This window comes from Channa argus, chromosome 20 (assembly GCF_033026475.1).
Source record: "Channa argus isolate prfri chromosome 20, Channa argus male v1.0, whole genome shotgun sequence".
Classification (NCBI taxonomy): domain Eukaryota; kingdom Metazoa; phylum Chordata; class Actinopteri; order Anabantiformes; family Channidae; genus Channa; species Channa argus.
The window spans coordinates 16,838,366-16,859,592 of record NC_090216.1 but is presented as its reverse complement, the minus strand read 5'-3'; the positions used below and the strand labels follow the sequence as shown (position 1 = coordinate 16,859,592).

General features: G+C 38.1%; 1 protein-coding gene across 5 annotated transcripts in view; it reads left to right on the top strand.

Moving 5' to 3' along the window:
* LOC137105870 (zinc transporter ZIP11-like) overlaps positions 1-21,227 on the top strand; it is a 138,106-nt gene that overhangs the window by 96,197 nt on the left and 20,682 nt on the right. For all 5 annotated transcript variants that reach the window (XM_067488582.1, XM_067488578.1, XM_067488579.1 and 2 more), the window contains exon 6: positions 19,062-19,229. In XM_067488582.1, coding sequence (XP_067344683.1) covers positions 19,062-19,229 — 168 coding nt within the window. The remainder of the gene's footprint in view (positions 1-19,061; positions 19,230-21,227) is intronic.

Sequence of the window (21,227 nt, the reverse complement as noted above, 5' to 3'; positions counted from 1 at the left end):
TATTATAATTTAAGTGATTTCTATATGATGTAAATAGAAATACATCTGTTTAGGAAATTATGTAAATGTGACCTAGGCAGGTTGAATTCATTTGAAAAGCCAACAAAATATTCCATTACTCATGAGATAAATTATGGTATGTGAAAGGTGTACGAAAAGTTAGATATTAGAATTTTCATTAATTTACACATTCAAACATTTGTTTATGTATAACTTAGCTATTTTCCCATAATTATTTTTCTCTCAGTCCACTAATAGTGACTACAGCACTATTAAAAGTCAGTGTATGTCTGTCTCAGTTGACATTTATTTATTTAGCATTATTTTTCTCCATTCGGCTCACATGTTTCCCAGCACCCTGTATAATATCATGCTGAAGTATTCGTAAAATTTAAATACATCCTGAGACATTTAAATGGCCATTTGTGGTGTCCCTTGGATTTTTTTTTTTTAAAAAAGTGTTTTTAATTAATTCTCATCAGAAAATATGAGCATAAAATTACAATTTTTAAGTGTCAGAGAAAGTAAACTATGCTTGAAAATTGGCCAGCGTGAACTCATTCTGTTAATGTGTGTTTTCAAACTATTTGAAATTATTTCCCTGCTAATGAAGAAATAAAATGCCTTAGCTGAGTCAGTCTGAGATGTTGTTATGGATAATGTGCTTGATCTGTTTTTATTTTCAGTAGCTTTATGTGTTCAAGTCAATTGCTTGTGATGTGAAATAAGGTGAGGATAAGTTGTTTGTATGGTTTAAAATACAGGTAGCACATAATCTGTTTGTCCTGTGGTCACTCAGCCAAATACAGTCGCAAAGACATGGATCACTTCAGCTGATGCTGTTTGTGTATAGCACACTGACACTGCTTAGGTGTCTCCTGACATTTACTGATATCAGAGGTCTAGTATTGACATTCATTTTTGATGATGTTGCATAAATAGTGGGTGTGCTCATGAACGATTGTGTCTGTTTGTGTTTTATTAACTGAAGAAATTCTGCTTATTGATATTTGTGACTTTGGTGAAGATCAGATTCACACATCACATTTAATTACTTTTTAATGCAGAAAAAACGGAAAATGAAATCAGTCCCATTACTTTTTTCTTGCGACTGTAGATACAGATGCTGTAAGGTTGATACAGATGTCCCAGTTATCACTTTAAATTAGATTTAAACACAATTGTTGCTTATAAAGCTGGTCACCTGTTCCGTTGTCAGATTGCATAAGTGAGGCTTAATGAGCTTAATTCCAGCTTCCAACTCTGTAATTTACTCTGACTGGGGGCTATGCTGAGCTCCTGATGTCTGGCCTGAAGTTTGGTTCAGTTGCCATGTCTCTTCTGTTTGGTCCGTTTATTCTGCTTCTTAATTTAGTTTCTGCAGGGTTCACTTTATGTTGCATTGCACTCCTGCTCCAGGCTTTGTGCCAGCTTCAGTGGGGATTTGTTCACTGCATTTAATTTAACACAAACCCACAACTCAAACTAAACCTAAACTAGAACCCATTAAAACATTGGCTCCTATATCCTCATAGTTCATGCCTGCTTCAGAATCTGACAGCTGATACTCAACTAAAAAATTGGGTCATGAATGGGATAGTGAGAACCAAGTACAATACATAGTCCCCCCTCATCAAGTTTGTTACTTATTATTGAACTTCACTTAAGCTGTGGAATGTGGAAGGCTGCTGGTTTGAATCCCACCCCACCAGGTGTAGCTCCACCCATCCACCAAGTGCTTGGATAAAAATGGGAGGGTTGCGGCAGGAAGGGCATTCAAACTCATGCCAAATTAACATGCGGCGACCCCTGAAGGGACAAGCTGAAAGCTGTTGATCTTTGACTTGAGGTGAATGCTGTGTGACAGATGCTAATCAGCAAGCTAATCAAACAGCTGATTGAATATTTATCGGTATCTGTGTGTGGGGTTCACATTAAAGAAACACCAACATCTGTCAAATGCTGCTGGGTTTGCTGTGTCTTGCAGGCAAGGTGTGAAGGGGGTCTCTTTTGTGGTTAGGATTTTATGTCCCAATAATGTCTATCCAATTTTAAAGAATCTCAAAATTGTGGCCAGCCAAAATGCGGCGTGGCTAGTACCTTGGAGAAACTACGGGCCACAGTGGGTGGTGTCCAAAAACGTTAACGTCAAGCCCTGATTGTTTAATAGAAAATGTTAAATGTTAAAATGAAAATGTTAAAATAAAAACATTCCCTACAAAAAATATCTCATATTGTGGACATGTCAGATGCCATTTTACAGACTGTACTACTGCTTTGTTTCTACTTATTCAGAACTCTGAGTGCAAAGAATAGTATCTGTATTTCTATTGGACTTGTACAGACCTACACTGGTATTTCTTGGTAAATGATCAAATTGGAGTTGCGAATTTTCAGGCCAATTAGTGGTCTCAGTTTCCAGCATTGACCATTATCCAATAGACTGTCCAATAGATGTTCTTATCTTTGCAAAAATGGGGTCCCCATGGTCCCTGGCAACAACGGCCAATAGATGCACACATAAAGGCTTTGCTGCGGTAAACCAACGACCAATGGCTCAATTAACATTGTTATCAGGAAGGTCCATCATCACAAGTCTTGGTTCTGTGTAGTTGTCTTTAAAAGATGTCTATTACTGGGCTTGTGTTGTAGACTGCTCAACTAAACTTTTCCTCTGTTCTTTCACTAAAATTATTAGTTGTCTTATTGTTGAAGAGATAAGAGAGAATTTATTGGCTAGAATGTTATTGATGGTGAGACGTCTCCACGGAGACAAAGGAAAGGTGTCACTTTGAAGCCTCATTGGATCAATTGAGTTGACTGGTGCAAGCTGTTGTAACACGTTGTCTCTTTGTTTCTGCTTCTCCCCAGTCGCATGATTAGTTTTAACAAGAGGAGGTATTTTTTGCACTCCAGGTTTGTATGGCTTTATCAGTGTGGCACGTTTTTTTTTTTTTTCTGTGTGTGCACGTCTGCACATGCTGCCATGATATCTGCATCAAGGTCAGACAGTTGCCTGGCAACAATGCCCAATTGACACATAAATGTTTAGTTGTTTACTTCTAGTTGTTTCTTTCCCCGCTTGCCATCACACTCTTTTTACACTTAGTCCCCATCACTCTTGCTTGTGTTCTCCCTGTTAAAATTCTCTTTTCACTGTTTTTCACACAACTAGTCTGTCACCGAAGTCCTCTCTTTTTTCCAGTTTACTTTTAATTCAAAGGGCTTAAGTTATAACATGAACAACAAAACAAATGATTTATATTACAGTAAATTAGCAGCATTATAGTCCCATATAAATGAAAATGTACATTATATAGAAATTCTAAAAGCATTTGGTGAAGTATAATTAATAAAGTTTCTTTACATTCTAATATTAATTGGGGTTGCTTTTAGTTTTCCAGCTAAACATAAAATGAAAATTAATTTGTCTTGGCTAAAGACACAAATCCAATATGATTGTTGTTTTGTGTCTACTGCATGTATAAATACCAACGTTTGTTCCCCCATACCACATTCATCACAGCAGCTTTATTAATTTATACTGCATCAGCTTGTGTTGCGTATTCTTCTCACATTTCTCACACACAATCTCTGGTTGCTCTGTACATTTCAAGACGGAAACAGAAAAATGACCACTATTAATCTCGTATTTTCATGCTTCCGTTCTTGCACCGTCTTTATTGGTCCTTCTGCTGCTTGCTGCTACAACAATAGAAGCTGTAGGACAAACAGACAAACAAAAAAGAAATTGAAACTCAAATAAGTAAATCTGTTGACAGTTTTGTCGAGCGAAATTGCAGAAGTTATATCTTTTGTGTAACAGAGGGGGTCTTTGCAAATGTTGTCATACTGCTGTGGCTGCGTTCAGAGAGGACTTGCCAAAACATTTTTTCAGGTGACTGCATTGTTATTTTCGAAGTCATGGTGCCCTACAAGACTCTTTTTCTCGAAGTTACCCCGTGTTTAGCTGGTGTTTGACTTTGATAATGACTAAATGCTACTGAAAAGGCCACTGGATAATGAATCGAAAAAGAGCTTGAACATGAGGATGTTTTTTATCACCTTGTTTGTCTGTGTGACTTGACATCGTTGATTATGCCAAAAATAACTCGTGGCAAGGTCTGGTTAAAAAATATCGATACACTGCTATTACATGTTACTTCTGTTGTGTTTCTTTAGGAAATAACCTTTTATGGCGTTTTAAACAATGGCGTATTCAGATTAGCTGTACATGTTAAAGGGGCATTACCTGACTCTGTTCATGACCAGTAAAAGCAGCAAAGCCATACATGTCTTCTGTAGTTATAGGGCCACTATGTAAAACTCATGGTACATTATTAAATGCTAACACGGTACAGGTGGGTTACACATTTACGAGGTGCCCTTTGCAAATATTCATTGTGGAGTGAAAGAAGGTGAACAAACTGTTCAGCTCCAGGCTCCTGCCCAGCCACCAGGGTATTCAGTGTTCAGTCCAAACCAAATGTTAGTAGCCAAATACCAAAATTTGACATTGTTCCCATAGTGAAACGTTTCACAGTTAGGATGTGCTCATCCTGACAGTATACACATTGTGTATCTGCCTCATTGCTTCAGTATTTGTACTGTATGTAAATTTTACTTTATCTGTCATCTGTCATCACCGTGGTAATGCAGGGTGCTGTATCAGCTCAGATTTTCTGTCTGATCTTTGTAGTAGCTTTGTTTGGCACCGTTCTCCCTTTATCTGACTGTTTTAAATTGGCCCTTTTCCCCATTTTTTCCCTGTCTCTCTCTTTCACTTTGTCCTGATTTATGCACTGTTGACTTAAAAGGAGCATTATTACTTAAATTCCATGTGATAATACTTCATCGTCTAATAATACGTCTGTTTACTTACATGCATGTATTTGTCAATCATACATACACTACATACAAAATATATCTAACATTTATCCAACCAATCATGCACGATTCCATTACCAAATATAATCAAACGTAAATCTTAACCCCATTAATGTATTAAACAAAACTCTAACCCTAGTTCCAAAAACAACCAAGAAACACTAACTCCTACAAAATACAATAAACCTTAACACTAACCCCTCCAAATAAACAAACTCTAACCCTAAACCCATCAAACAATAAAAATCCCATTCGAATCACCAGCCCTAGTGAAATGGTAAATGCATTTATTTTGCGCTTTTCTAACAATTGGTACTCAATGCATTTTACACTGCTTCTCATTCACCCATTTCTAGTCACAATCACACACACACACACACTGCTGGGGGAGCTGCAAGTAGCACACAGCTGACAAATGAATTAACTGGGGGCAACACACTTAACTACTGGTTGGGAAGAACTGGATGTGCCAAAACAAATATGGCGACTGGGAACTTTGCCTTAGTAACTTAGCAATTTGTGTAAAAGAACAAAAGACGAGAAAAGCAGCAAAATCACTGATGTGAAGACGAGGGCAAAATGGATTAACAATAAGTTGATAAAACAAGGCTACATGAAGGTACAGCTATAGTCACTGTAGGTCTGCCTCAGTTTTGAAACCATTGGTCGTCGATACTGGTCGGAAATATTAATAAGAATATTCTTATTAATAATAAGAATAATTAAGACTAAAGACTAGATTCTGAAGACAACACACAATTAACAATTTTCGGCTGTATAGTTGTTAAGTGTGCGCCGGCCTTTAGGGTCATGGGCAGACTGGAGTCTCTCCCATCTGTAATAGGTCACCTGGACAACCTGGACAAGTTGCCAGTCTATCTCATAAACAACCCCCACAATCTGAACTTGGTCCAATGTGCCAAACAAAATCCCAACTCTGATCCCAACAATCAAACCAACACTAACTAAGAAATGAACTGAGCTTAGCACATGACTTGTTTTTCTTCATGTTGTATTGAGAAAGAATAACACTAGCAGACAGTTTTAATTGCAATAATTATTCATGCCATGCCCATAATGAGTCATAATTCCACCTAATGACATTAAATAAAATAAAGTAATTAAACATTTTAAACATTTCAAATGATTATAGGTTGACTTGAAAGTCTGTGTGGGAGAATTCAGTGTTTTTAGAGTTGCACACTGACCCCCGGGCACAAAGAGCAACATACACTAATGACAGCTTAGGAATTTAAGACAGTAGTTACGAATAGCAGAAATTCACAAGCCTGCTTTATATCAGCACGTTTACTTTGGACACCAAGATGGAGAAAATGAAACACAAAAGAGAACACAATATTTGAGCTTGGGACAATGCATGACCCCACAGTTAATAAATGGCCCTTCAGACACAGCATGGACCAAACTTTGTCCAGCTGCTCTTCTCTTCAGTGGCTGAACGTAAGAAGACTTACTGGGTTTATTTTTGCTAGGGGGAAAATGTTTGTTGGCACTTTTGTTTTGGGGGGAAGGAGGGCTTTGACACTGGACTGTTAGTCGGTACAGTAAGAAGGTCTTGTTTCCCTCTCTGGTAAATAGCACTGATATATAATTCTAGGGCCCTGGGAATCATTTGTTCCACACAGAGGTCAGCACTGTTGTTAGACTTTATCTTTTGCTGACCTCTCTACTATAAGTTGCTTGTGGCGGTTCTCTAGCAATCAAATGTTAACCTGCTGTTGCACTCACTGTCAGACACAGAGGTTAGGAGCATCACCATTTACCACTGATGCTCTCCTGCTTTATTTTCATCATCATTATCGTCATGCCCCTAATGGACTTTTTCTCTCTTCTTCTCTCCCCTCTCCAGACCTTCCCTCTCTTTTCTCTCTCGCACTGAGCTACACTGCTCCCCAATTTCTGCCTCTTTATGCCTCAGTTGTTCTTGCCTTCCTCCCTTAACATAAATCCATCTTCCTATCCCATCTTTTCTCTCTGTTACCGCTTGACTTTTTCTGATTTTATCTTTTTTATTAATGTTTCTTCAAATCCAGCTGACCCTGTCTTCCTCTGGTCATTTTGACCACGTAAAGGACCATTAGCTCTCCGCTGGCCGACTAACCATCATAAATGAGGGTTGTCACAAAATCCTGGAGTGATCCTTTTTCACAATGCAGTGTTTAGTGTACACTTTGTTTGCAGTAGTAAAATTACAGAATTAGAACTGTGAACTAAAGTGAACATTTCACTGGGTTGGACATTGTAGCTGAGAAATTAAACTAAACATGGCTCCTGTGCCCAACAGCTTCCCAGTAGCCGCAAGTAGAAAGATCTGATTATACTGGACAGCTCCCAGGTAGCTGATTGGTTGGTGTTACTGTTGGTTAAAGTAAAGTCGTGACTGCACCTGAAAGGAGGCAAGTCTGCTCTGTCAGTAGAAAAATCTTAAATGATACCATGCAATGGGTGTGAATCTTAAAAAAAAGGCTAGAAAAATATCACAATCTGCCCTGAAGTTTGTTTGTGTTTGAAGCATTCATCTACAAGATCATCATAAATGTGCTTTCATTTTTGATGCAATTGAAATATTGTGCAGACGCAATGCTGTACAATATAACTTTTTAAATATATTGTAGTAAAAATATACTCCCAAACGTATCTTAGTGTGTAGAGGTGCAGTCAAAACCCCCTTTGAACCTGGGGGTAGTTGGGGATGGGTGGTGTGGGGCTCTTGCCCAGGGCCACTTCAACATGTGATGGTGGAGAGCTGGGCGCGAACCTCCTACCCTATAGTCCACTCTACCAACCGAGCCGCTGCTTGATCACACATATTTAAATTCAGATTATCGGGAGTCATTAGGCATCTAAACATGTTGTTAATCTTGGAAAAAGTATTGTTTTTATCTTTCTCAGCAGAATGTATTCAGTCATTTGGTTTGGTGGAAAGCCACAGTGCATGAGAATTTAGCTTGTAAGTTGAAGCAGAGTCAATACTTTAAGAACAATTAGCTAAATTATTTGAAAATCAAATTAAGTTAAGTTAAATTTGAGAAATTAAATGCCCCTTTGCTCAGGTTGTATCTACTTTTACATCTGCTTACAGACCTGAAAAATACAGCCCTCTTCTGTAAGTAAAACAATTTGAAATGAACCACAGCTCTTAGTAAAAAATATCCAGCTTCTAAGTTGTAAATGCTCAGCTGTGTTAGTCATAACTTTATGCTGAGCAAGTAGTGTAATACTTGTTTATCAGAGCTTTTTTAGAGCTGCCTAAGCCTAATTAGAGCTGTAAAACCGAACCAGAACAGTGCTGCAAAAAACAACACACTGAAGGATGCTACAGTGGAGAAGCGGTTGGGGAAAGCTGCAGAGTTGGATGGTCATTTTTTTGTTCCTCTCATATTACACAGACAGTTTTCACCCATTGTTTTATTTTCTGATTTAATTTTTCCGGTTACCAAAAGAGATGGGAAGCAAAGCAGCTAAAACAGACACTTAAACATTAAAATTACAATCACAATAATTCATTCTCATTAGGTCTTACTTCAAAATTAAAAAATCCTAATTCACATTAAAATAGTGCACATTAAAAGGAGGCAGCTTGCTATGAAAACATTTCAACTTGACCCTCCACCTTTGTCATTTCACTCTAAACTGTCTGTTGCCCAGGAAGGTCACCCGAACCATTTTCTTTGTGTTTCATGCTGCGGTAATGCTCCAGGCGTAGTCAAGGTAACCGCACCCTAACTGCAGCCAGTGCCTACTGTATATTAATAGTAGCAAATCCCTCCCTATTAAACTGCTTGTTTATTAGCAGAGGGACATTGCAACATCTTCTGATTAAGTTGGTGCTAATGAGTGCTCAAGGTGATGATAGACAACAGGTGGGGACTGAGGTGGCGTGTTAAGATGTTGTTTGTTAATAAGGTATGTCATCATGAGAGAGCGCATACACACTTGATGCACTGCAGATGGACTCCAGGCAGCCATTATTTGGATATGACTTTTGCCCTAAATAGTGAATTGTCTGAAAGGCTGCAGCAAAAAAGACTCTAAACTGACTCTAAACATTATGTTTTTCTTGGGAACATAGTGCGTTGGATTTAATGCGAGGTGCACTGTATCTTTCAAATGAATGACACCCTTACTGTATATTTAGTACATTAGTAATAAAAATCAACCTTTAAGGTTTAAAGTTTTGAGGGGTTCAGCAAGACACTAAACTCCAACTTAGCTGCTCCTGGTGAGTGTTGGCCAGCTGCATAGCAGCTCCCCCATCGGTGTATGAGTGTGTGTGTGATTGTGAGTGTGAATGGGTGTAAAGCGCTTTGAGTGCCAATAGGTAGAAAAGAGCTATATAAGTGCAGACCATTTATGATTTAACATTTGCCTGATCACAACCAGAAAAAACCTTTTAAATAACCCTAAGGTTTTTTTTATTATAAAAATATAATGTGTATTTAGACAAATAACAAATACATTATAAATATAATAAAAATATCATGAACTACATGTTGACGTAATAATAATATGTGTTAACCACCTGGCAGCATGAAAAGTGGTGAAAACATTTTTTAGCTCCAAAATTAGCTCCACCTTTACCAACAGTGATGTTTGGCCCTATTACTTTTTATTACTGTACATGTTTTCCCATAATTACTATGATCATCCATCCATCCATCTATTATCTTAACAGCTTATCCTGTTCTGGGATGTGGGATCCACCCTGGAAAAGTCACCAGTTTATTTCAGGGCAAACAGAGAGACATACACATTAACACCTACAGGCAATTTCGAGTCACCAGTACTTAGTACAATACTTAGTAGAGTACTTAGTACTTCTACTTGAGGAAAAGATTTAAAGCGATACGTGTAATGGAGAATTGTTTTAGGCAAATACTTGCACTTTTACTTGAGTATTGGCTGTGTACTTCTACCACCTCTGCACACAGTGTTTACTTATTTTGCTGCATGTGGGGCTGTGTAGCTGCAGACTGCTCAGTGTGACCATGCTGACCCTTGTCTTTCATAACATCAGGACCACCAGTATTATTGTTGTGGCTGATTGGTGTAAGTGTTAATTAATCCAAGTACAGGTGATAAATGCCAAATAATACAGTGGCACCGGAAGTAACCCCAGGGTTGGGCGAGATACATAAAGCCCAACTTATTTGCTTCAAGTGAGCGCTGACCAGCTGCATAGCAGTGTGTGTGTGATTTTGAGTGTGAATGGGTGAATGAGAACTGAGTGCCAATAGGTAGAAAAGCAGACCATTTGCCATTTACCATGGGCAGCGTACCAAATAAATACCTAGTAATTACTGTAATATTAAATAAAGGATAAAAATAAATTCATTAAAATTAATGTTCATTGAGGGGCAAATTAGAAAAATTGGTGTGTATATTTTCCGAAACAATGTCAGACATAGTTTTCTCTGGGCCCAAATCTGACCCTTGACAACATGTATGGTCATTCACACTAGGCGCTGTTGTGCAAATGATGTCGGCTGCAGATACAGTTAAGAAGTGTTTGGGGAAAAACACTGGCTGATTAAAGAGAGAGGGCAACTATTCAACTATTTCAACTATTTTAATGATAACCAAGAGTTGAGCTGGGGACAAAGATATTAGAGTCTTACATGCTTCTCTGCAGTGTCTTAAAAGCATCTCCGGAAATCCCCATAGAAACTGTCTGCTCTCTGACCACCTAAATTATATTAATCAAAAATCAACACAAGCGGAAATGAAAAATAATTAAAAAGACTACTCCTCTCACAGAACAATAACCCCAATCAAAACTGGACTATTAAAGATCAGATCTCCCTTGTCTAAATCTCTGATAGTAAGTGACTTGATAAATGACCATCAAATGGATTTATTTTGTCTCACTCAATTTTGGCTGCAGCTTGAAGTCAGTCATATTAAATACCACATTCCTAGAAGGACTGGCCGAGGTGGAGAAGAAGTGCCAATCTTCCAAACAAGCTTACTGATCCACTCTAGACCCAAACAATGTTAAAACTCATTTGAAAGCCTTACTCACACCCAAACAGAAAAACTCAAAAATCAGTTCTTTTAAATGTACAATAATGGATAATACTCCAGGTCTTTATCTGAACATTCTATTAACACATTAATGGAAATGATTCGCTCATCATCGGCATCAGTACAATGGAAAGCAGTCGTTTTAATGTACAATTGTGCACAGTGGATTATCTATCTATTGATGATTCTGCAGCCTCACTGCATACAATACTTAATACTGTTGCCCATTTGAAAAAAAAGGCAGTGAATCAGAGCTCAGAGATCAGTAGCTCTATGGTACAATTCACAAACCCACAACTTAAAGCAGAGACTGGAACATGTCAATGGGATTAAGGGAACTAAACTAGATTGTTATAAATCTTACCTTATCACACAGATGCCAGTTTGTTTGTAATAATATATCTTTGATGCACACAAAGGTTTGTTATGATGTTCTACAAGGTTCTGTTGTAGGACCAATACTTTTCACTTTATAGATGTCATCTTTAGATAACATTAGGAAGCACTCTTTAAATTTCCATTGACACTGTACAGCTGTATTTATCTATGAAACCAAACTAAATAAATCAATCAGTCAAACTTTGAGCATACCTAAAAGACATAAAATCCTGGATGTCTTCTAAATTCTTACTTCTAAACTCATACAAAATGGAAGGTTTTGTATTTGGGCTTAAACATCAACAAATAATATCCTACCTAAGCCCTTAATAGACAAGGTCCATGATTTAAAGACCTGGGAGGGCAGCTGGAGCTCAGTTGGTAAGGCAGTCGTCCACAGTCTACAGGGTCAGTGGTTCAATCCATGGTTACGGCTATATGTCGAAGTGTCTCTGGGTAAGACACTTAACTCCCAACAGCCCATTCCCCTCCCCAGCTGCACAGTGCCGGTCCAAGCCTGGTAGAAATATGGGAGGGTTGTGTCAGGAAGGGCATCCGGCTTAAAATCTCAACATACGTACAATGACCCGCTGTGGCAACCCTGAACTCACAGGGTAAAGGACCGTATTAACCCAATTAGATCATTTTGCATCCAGGTCTACTTGTAGCTCCTAGAATTCTCAAGAGTAGAATGAGAGGCAGAGCCTTTAATTATCAAGGACCAGTCATCCGACCAGTCGTCACAACAAAATTCCATCATAATCAGTTGTACAGTGCCAGCCTTTAGACAGATAGGGGGCTCAGCCCGATGCACTGCGCTCTTCCTTACCCATGTTACTATTGCATAACATTAACGTTCTTCCATAGTTGTGTTTTTCCCTCGCTGTCTCCCTCTCTTCGTACCTTTCTGCAGGTATCTCTGATTTTGGAGCTGTGTGTTTCCAGTCTGCAGTTACTGGTCCTACTAACCTGGCTATCGTTTTGTTGTTCCTTGTTGTTGGTCTTCTTTTCTGTTCTTTCTCCACTTTCCACTTCCCCCAGTTAGTCAAGGCAGAAGGTCACCAACCCTGAGGCTAGTTCTGTCAGAATTCTTCCTTTTTGCGCTCCACTCTCACCTTAGTCACCTTAGTATTTGCTGACAATAAATTTTGATAGTCTTGACTTCATTATGTGGCTGGAGCTCAGTTGGTAAGACAGAAGTACACCAGCCACAGAGTCAGTGGTTCGACTCCCGGTCACTCCTGGCTACATCTCAGTATATTTGGGCAAGACACTGAACCTGGTAGGTTTCTCTTGGTAGGTCAGATAAGCATCTTGCATTGTGAATGGGTGATTGAGGAGCATCATTGTAAAGCACTTTGGATAAAAGTGATATATAGCCTGACCATCTACCATTTAAAGTGCCCAGCAGGCAACAAATTGTAATATTTCCCCACTGTTCAATGTGATATTTTTATCTCACCAGCAGGAATTCATAAGCATCATTACAGTCGTAAATGCATTAGTGAATGCGTCATCATGCTCTAGTGCCTACAAAGTGCTCATTGTGACCTGACTGCCATTTATTTCTTCATGTGTATACAGTATGTTAGAATTGTCTCAAGAACGAACATTTGCAACAGCTGCTGGTATTAAACTTTAACTGAAGGCTTTCCACTGAAACTCTTTTCCATTTTGAAACCTGGCTGCAGGGATACGCTCTTGTTCAGCCACAAATGTACTAGTGAGGTCAGCTACTGAGTGATATGACTTTGCTAGCAGTCAGCATTCTAGGTCCACCCAAAGGGGTTGGATGAGGTCAGGGCTCAGTGCAGCCTTATCAGTTTCACTAAACTGGGAAACCACTTTCTATATTGACCTTTATGGACACAGTGGCATTTTATAAATCCAAAAGCGTTTTCCTAACATTATACTTACTGTTTTATTTAAAGGAATACTCCAACACTTGGGAAATACACATTATTAAGCAGTTAAGTATCTTATTAGGAATTAAATTATTATTCTCATTTCAGTCTGCAAAAATGTAGCTATAGGCCAGAAAATAATCATCTTACAAAAACCGATATACTGAATATGCCCTGATTTAACAACAAAACCCACAAACAACTCAACACCTTACATATTGCTTTAGCAATGAAAAACAGTGTTTATATTAAGTGTACATATGGGATTTATGTGCTTTGTTCTATCTTCATGCAAAACTAAACATCACCTGGCTTTGAAACCAGGTGATGTTTCGTATTCCTATTCCTAAACTTAAAAGAGTTCGTTAAAAACTCCATCTACAAAGAACTGTATACTCTGCCCTACTAGGTGCTTTATACCAGGTTTTGTGTTACTCAGGTAAATGATGAGTTCCACACACAGTTTGTCCTTCACTATAATACCTTTTGTTTTTTTCCCATGCTCTTGTAGACATAGGGGGATTCAGTTTTTCCATTGATGATTCCTAATGACAAACCATTATGAAGTATAAGTAATGAATCTCTTAATTGAAGTACCATCAAAGTAATCTTACCTTTTATTATGACATCAAACATTTTACTAACCGTTCTGTGTTGCTTTCTTCTAGTATTATTCCTATCACAGGGTGTTGATAAAGGCAGAGCTGCTGGGTGTGAGGACGGAGCTTATTAGGTGAAGCGTGACACAGAATAGGATGAGGTGGGTGAGAAGGAGGAGGAGGGTGATTACTGATGAGCACTGGAGTGAAAAAGAATGATTTAGGGTCAGCGGGCCAGTGAAAGGATGAAGGAGTTTTTACTTGGGAGCTATGGAGGTAGGAATCACAATCAGCATGGGCAGAGAGAGACGTAGTATATGTGAGTGATTGCTATACTGTGGGTTGGAGATGAGAGAGAGGGAGGTAAAGAGACTGAGTCAGAGAGTGTGTGAGACAGAGGGAGTGTGTGGGTGGAAGAGAAGGAGCAGTAAGGCAAATAGAGTAAAGATGGAACTGGATGTTGGTAATAACGTACTATAAACTGCTCCTGAAAACAATGACTGCATAGTTTCTAACTGATAAAAATTCAAAATAACTAGTAAGTTTTACAATATTCTATGGTCTGCATCTTTATGTGTGTTTTCCAAGGTCAGTGAGGCCAGTCAGGGACTTCTACTGCTCAACGCTAATCATCTTAATGAATGGTTGCCACCCACCTGTCAATCAAAGTAACAGGCTACTCTGCTTCGTGTCTTGTGGAGATTGAAAATTTCTTTAATGAGATGTACTCTCTGTGTGTGTGTGTGTGTGTCTTCAAAGACAACCAACTGTGAGGTGGTGTTCTCCATGTGCCATTGTTATTTTATTTACTTATTTTAGATGCAACAGTCTGTTTGAAATGAGTTAATAATGCAGGAATAATTTTGCTACAGCCATATTTCCATACTATACAGCTCAACAGCTCTACCTCACAGCATAAAGTCATCTGAAGCCATAAAGAAACATTTTAAAGGGGCTACAAGCCAGTAGAGGAAATCCGATGCTCTTGTCAGTTTTCTGCTGGGAAAGCTTGATTCTATCATTTGTGTGGATGGTATCTAACTAAACATTGTTGCAAACCAAAGAGACCCATTCATGGCTATATGATATTCCCTTATGTCTTTTGAGGCTACAGGCTTAGAGGCTTTGGGCCCATAAGTCAGTCAAATAAAACATTGGTGGGATGAAAAAAAAAAAGTTATAGATTATTATAGTTATAGTTATAAATCGCAATAAATTTCTCTGTCTGAGAAAATAAGATGTAATATTTTCACAGCTTAAGAGCTCAGTCTTTGCTACTGAAATCTAAAACAGGGCAAACCGCCTCCTCCTTCCCACCAATAAATACATGTCATTGTTTGATGCTTCTGACATATTAAATAAAATGGCAGAACACATACACAGAACCACACCAAAACCGAACACTGAAAACTTCATTAATCTCTACAGAGGAATGTCAGCCCCCTACAGACCAGCACTCCAATAACCTGCTTGTCACTGATTCCTAACTAAGAAACTCATTTCAAAGCACCAGTCTTGTCATCAGAATTGGCAACAACTTTCTGATACCAAAACCCCAAGGAAGTATCAAGAAATGTTTAATGAAAAAGCTGAGTAGAAGCTAAAGTATTAAAGAGGATTAAATTTGAAATCTGAATAAATGTTTGCACTTCTCTAGGGTTTCCCCCGGATTTTGTAAGACTATGGTGGACGGACCTCAAACCATCTAGGTTGTACAGGTTGATGCCCCACATTAAGAACATTTTGTACATTTAAATCTTAAAAGCATTAATCAGGTGCACTTTCAGAGCAGAAGTAAGAGTGAAGATCTATGAAGAACTGTGCGCCCAAATAATAATTATTATAATGTTTAGGTCCACGGTGTCCGGTTGCTGTATGCTCATTACATTCACTTCTACTTTAATTTCTTCTCTCCGTGATGGCGTATAAAGACACACCTGAGGATAAATTAGGTTTTTGTATTTTCTTTTAAGTTAAGATTATAGAGTTTTGGCACTCGCATCATATTAACCCTACTGAAAGTAACCCGAGTTGCTCCCCACCTGTTTTGAAATGTTGGCATCAGTTTAGCTCTGGTGTGTAAACAGGTTGTATGATATAAACATGCAAAGTTCATGAATATAGGTTTCAATGATAGATGCCTGGAAGAATGAATCAGTCCAGTACAACAACTCTGCAACAGGTATTTATAAGAAAGATATAGTAATGTTTTGCCTTTTTGATGAGACTGTCAGACAGGTTGAAATTAAAACCTTTAATTAGCTTTAGAATTGAATCATCAGATTGTGGGGTTTGTGAGTTTAAATGGAAAATTGTTTGGGAAGTTCAACTGGGGAAATAAGGGCTCAGGGTTTTTATCCTTTAAAAAGTACAATGTCTGGGGGTGTATGCAGAAAACCCTGGGCAATAGTCTGGATCAACAAGACACATGGTATCCACTAATAGAGGTCAATTACTTCTGTGTGAGATTGTACTGAAAAGGCAAATAGCAGTAAGGTTTGCAATGGAAGGAGAGAAAGAGAGATGAAGACAGACAGTGATTGGATGGACAGATTGCCTAGATATACTATACAGAGTAAAGATTATGTGTACCATTATGAGGATTAGCCTGTTTGATTTTACTATTAAATTTGTATAGAAATGATGCTTTTAAAAATTCAAATAAAAAAAGACATTACTAAATAATCAAATACTAGAAAAAGGTAATGCACCCAAATGCAGTCAACATATCTGAGCTCATCACCAAGATACAGCTAAGTCAGCCAATTGGAGCATTCCTATGCAACAGAATGGTGAGTTATCAGTAAGCAGTCATTATCAGCCCATAGTTATGGTTTGGTAGGTCAACATTGTTATAAGCGACGTGCAAGAAATTAGTGACATCGAGTTGTATTTGATGGTGTGAAGTTAAAGTCTGTGTAGGGATGAGGTAAGCAAAAAGTTGGAGATAACATTTCTTTGATATTGTTAGTCATGGTTGTTTTAGTATTTTATATCAGGGACCCCCTGCCCTGCTTGTTTTCTAACTATATCTACCCAACTAGTGCCCTACACACTGCGTATTACCTGGTAAAAAAGATGTCATCGTACTGGATATTAGGGTGAGATGGGGCAAGAAAGTTTGTTTCCAGTGCCACTGTGTTGCAAAAAAAAACATTAGCAAATTAATACATTTTTAAAATGTGAGGTTTTTTTTTTTAATTGTGTTGCTGGGATAAAAGGATGTGGTTTAAGTAACCTTTCTTACTGCAAGGCAAGGGGATTTAAACTAAATCTTATTTTTTCCCCCTCAAGCTCCTTCTGGCTATTACGTGATCCACATACAGTATAAAATCTAAGGCGAATGCTACAATTGCTATGCAGTTTCAATTACTGATTCAATTGCATGATTCAAACAAAGATGTGTTTATTCGGTTCCACTCGTGTTGGAGTGACATATTTTCTTCTGGCCTAAAGGCACTATGTAAATAAGTAAGTACTGCAGACATGTAATCAACAATTTGGAGTGTGGAGGGTGTGTGTGGGTGTGTGTATTTTTATTTTAACCACTGCCATCTCATGAGAGGAGTAGGGGAGATTATTACGTTATCAACACCAAACCATACAGTGCATCATATAATCCTCAGCATTGCATCCTATTCTGTCTGGAGGCTCCTTTGTGAGGGCAAATGGAAAATACTGACAGTACACTGTACCTTAGTGAGAAACTGCAACTTTTGTTACTCGTGTTTGGCTTAATTTACCCATACTTTCCTTCAGCAAAGTCACTTTTACTTTTACCTTGGTACAGCCTTGGAAGGCCCAATCCCAATCCTGAACCCCCCCTCCAATTACACAAAAGGCAAGCGCAAACAACTGCAGTCCTCATTTCTACCAGCGTATAGCACACATGCCTCCTTGATGTCTTTCCAAGAAATCTGTCTTTGCGTGGCCTTTGTACACACGGTAATAACAGCGACCACTTTAAAGGTCACTTGGATGGTTGCTCTATTGAATTCTCTGTGCTGCAAAAAGTTCTGGAAGTAGTTCTGAGAAGGAATAAAAAAACATAAAGTCAGAGAGAATCTTCAGAATCTGCTAGACACTGTTTAAATAATGTGGGATTTTTGACACTGGTTGTTGGTTGGAGGAAAGTTTTATTAAGATTGATTTGTTTGGCCACAATGACCAGAAAGGTGTAAAGGTGAGGTGTTTACCCCAAAACACTGCACCTGTTGTTAAGCCTGGTATTGGACTAATTCTGGTTGTGGAATGGATAAAGCAAGATTTTGAAGTGGCCTTTTCAAAGTCCTGACCTTGTTCCTGTTTGGAACCTGTTAAAAAGTCAGGTCTTTGGCATAAAAAGAACAAGTTTAATTGAAATAAAATGTAAATAGAGGAGGGTTGCGTCAGGAAGGGCATCCGGCGTAAAAACTCTGATAATCAAAATGCTGACAGTGATCCACTGTGGCGACCCTGAACTGACAGGATAAGCTGAAAGGACAACAAAAAAGTGATTTCAGAACACAACTATTTTATACTTTCATGGTCTAATTTAGCCGTTTAACAACTAAATGAGAGCACTGTGAGGTAATTTTCTTTATAGTCCCAAAACTGTCCCAGATTCAGATTTTCTCTGTCCCTGGGATAATGCAACACTATCAATTTAAAGCTCGGCTTGCAATGCAGCAACACACATTATATCAATCAATGTATTTTTGTAATCGATTACATCAATGCATTGTCCAACCCCTAGTCATGTGTGCTGTATGTGTAGTTTTGACCTTATGTTGATGTCAGAAAACTTCAAAATTAAAGAGAAAAAAATAGATTCAACTTTGTGGAACAAATTGTTGTCCAGAAATGAAGAGAAACACATAAACCAGATATGCTCCTCCACTAAATAACATCTAATCCAAAAAATATATTCGGTTAGAAAATAACAAATGTTGCCCCAGATGCTCTGAATCGCTATTACTTTGTTAGTGAGTTTATAGGCTGTTAAAAATTAATCTTGGGTAGAGAAAGCATTATTGGATTAGTGTTCATATGGGGATTTGTAAAGTATGATTACTTTAGAAAAGTAATTCACTGGAGAAGAATAGTATATAATAGATTTATATTATACTGGTCCTTACAGGAGAGCAAATAAGAAAACCACTCGTGTGTTTTCTCCAGAGCATAATAGTGGGACTATAAACATATCACACACCATGTAAACAAAACAGAGTTGTGATTTCAGCAAAGTTCTTTTTTTTTTCTCACACAGACAAAATAGAGAATGGGGATGTGTACCAGAGAAGGAGAGGACCTCATTCAGGCATCTCAGACACACAGGAAACAGGAAGTAAACAACAGGAAGTAACTGGCCGGACAGAAAGCAGCTGGCGACGAATTCTTCTCCTTATCATTGCCATCACCATCCACAACATCCCAGGTGAGAAAAACCCACACAGCTGCCTATAGTATCTGACAGGAGAATTTGTTTGTGTCACAGATAACGTTTTGCTTTATTAGATTTCCTTTGATCTGTAATAACTGTCATTGTGGTTCATTCGATTCAATTTTCCCAACAACGCTGGGCATTGGCATATGTATACAGTGATGCTTGGAAGTTTAACTGCTTAGAATTTTCTCTTGCTGCAATATGCTGCTATCCTAAGTCTAAAGTAGACATTTTTGGTCTGAATGAGAAGCTTTATCCTTGGTTGAGAATGAAACACAAAATTCCAGCAATGTGTTGTCAGTATCGTGATTTTGGCCTGTTTTGATGCCGGAGATATGACTTTGAATGATTTGGGTCAAAATTTAAAAAATCTATTATTATACCAGGTAAAAGACTTGAATTCTAGAATGACAGATGGTTCGCAGTGACTGCAAGTATGAACGTAAAGTACAAATGTATAAGATGAACAGACCCTCGACAGGAAAGAATAGCTCATAGAGCTAAGCCTCATAGAGCAAACCTTTCAGTTCAGTCTAAATAATTAGGAGGCTTGTTCCATTCACAGTAGCCTGAGAACGTTGTTTCACATGTCTTTGCAAAGTTGAGTTTATTGAAACTATCTGATTGATTGTAATATTGAGCCTTACTTAAAAACTTTTAGGAGTGCAACTCTGCACCACTGCAAGAGCTATTCTGTTCTTCTGGATCAAAGTGGATGTTCACAGCAACTCTCCACATTAGGAACCAAATATATTTTAAGGTACTTTTGTTGGTTTTGTGGCCTTTGTAAATAGTGAAATGATGGAGCTGGTGCTGCAGCACCTTCAACACACCGACTAGCGTTAAGGTACCTGGCAAATAGCTACAATACATGGCTGAAGCTAAGTTGAAAACATTACAACGCAGCTACATTTGTTAAAGCTCAGATCAAGTGTTTTGATACTCAATACAAAGAACAGCTCACTATCAATGCAACACAACAAGCCCATGAATGACAAAGCCATGCTTTTTTTTTTTCTTCTCCAAGTCAGCGAGCAGGAGTAGGATGGAACATGTGTATATAAATGTGACTATTTATGTTGAGAAAACCATGTCAAATAGAGATTTGTTTTGAAATAGTCTTGCATTATTGAATATTACATACAGGTCAGCAAGTCACTTTTGAATCGTAGCTAAAGAGCAAATTGCAGTCAGTAGGTTACCTGTAAATTACACATGAAAGATGATGGCCAGGGAAGAGCAGTATTTACTTTTAACGTCAGTTCTGACCCTTAGGCTTGAACTAAACATTTGAGAATACTTGAGGAAACCAAGATGACACAGTTAATGCCAGAAACCATAAAGAGAGCAATTAACAGTTATTGTTGGTATTTGTAGCAGCAAGAGCATCGACACAGCACTTCTTTAAATCGAAATTCCCAGTTTTGAGTTGAATAAGGTTAAAAGGTGTATATGGACTTGCTCCTCATATAAGAAAGATGGGTTTGAGTTCAGAAATGTTAAAACACAAGTAACTTTGACTTTATTTTCCACAGTCTCCAAAACTGTTTGTGTTTATCTCAGTAGGATTTGGCATCTAAAGATGATCTTGTCTTAATTGTATCATCTCCATTTTTTTTTTTTAAAAAAAAGGTTACGCTATTACTCAGTATGTCTTGCATTAGTGTATTTTAAAATTGCTTCGGTTCACAACAAAGTGCCTGTGTACAAAACTCTCAGAGCAAAACAGTCCATCTGGCTCTTTACATTTTTACCTTGAAACAAAAAATGCCACTATTAATTATAAAGTGCATACCACTTAAACGATATGCTCAGTTTGTAGAATGTAATCATCTCATCCAAGGACAAATTTTCGAAGCTATTATGTAGAAGTGCAATGTATTTGTCCTAATTTTCACATTGTCCTGGTGAAGAGCATTCACCATAATTATTAATTACACCACATCTTCTAAACATTGTCATTTATGGCACTGGCGGAAAGAAAATACG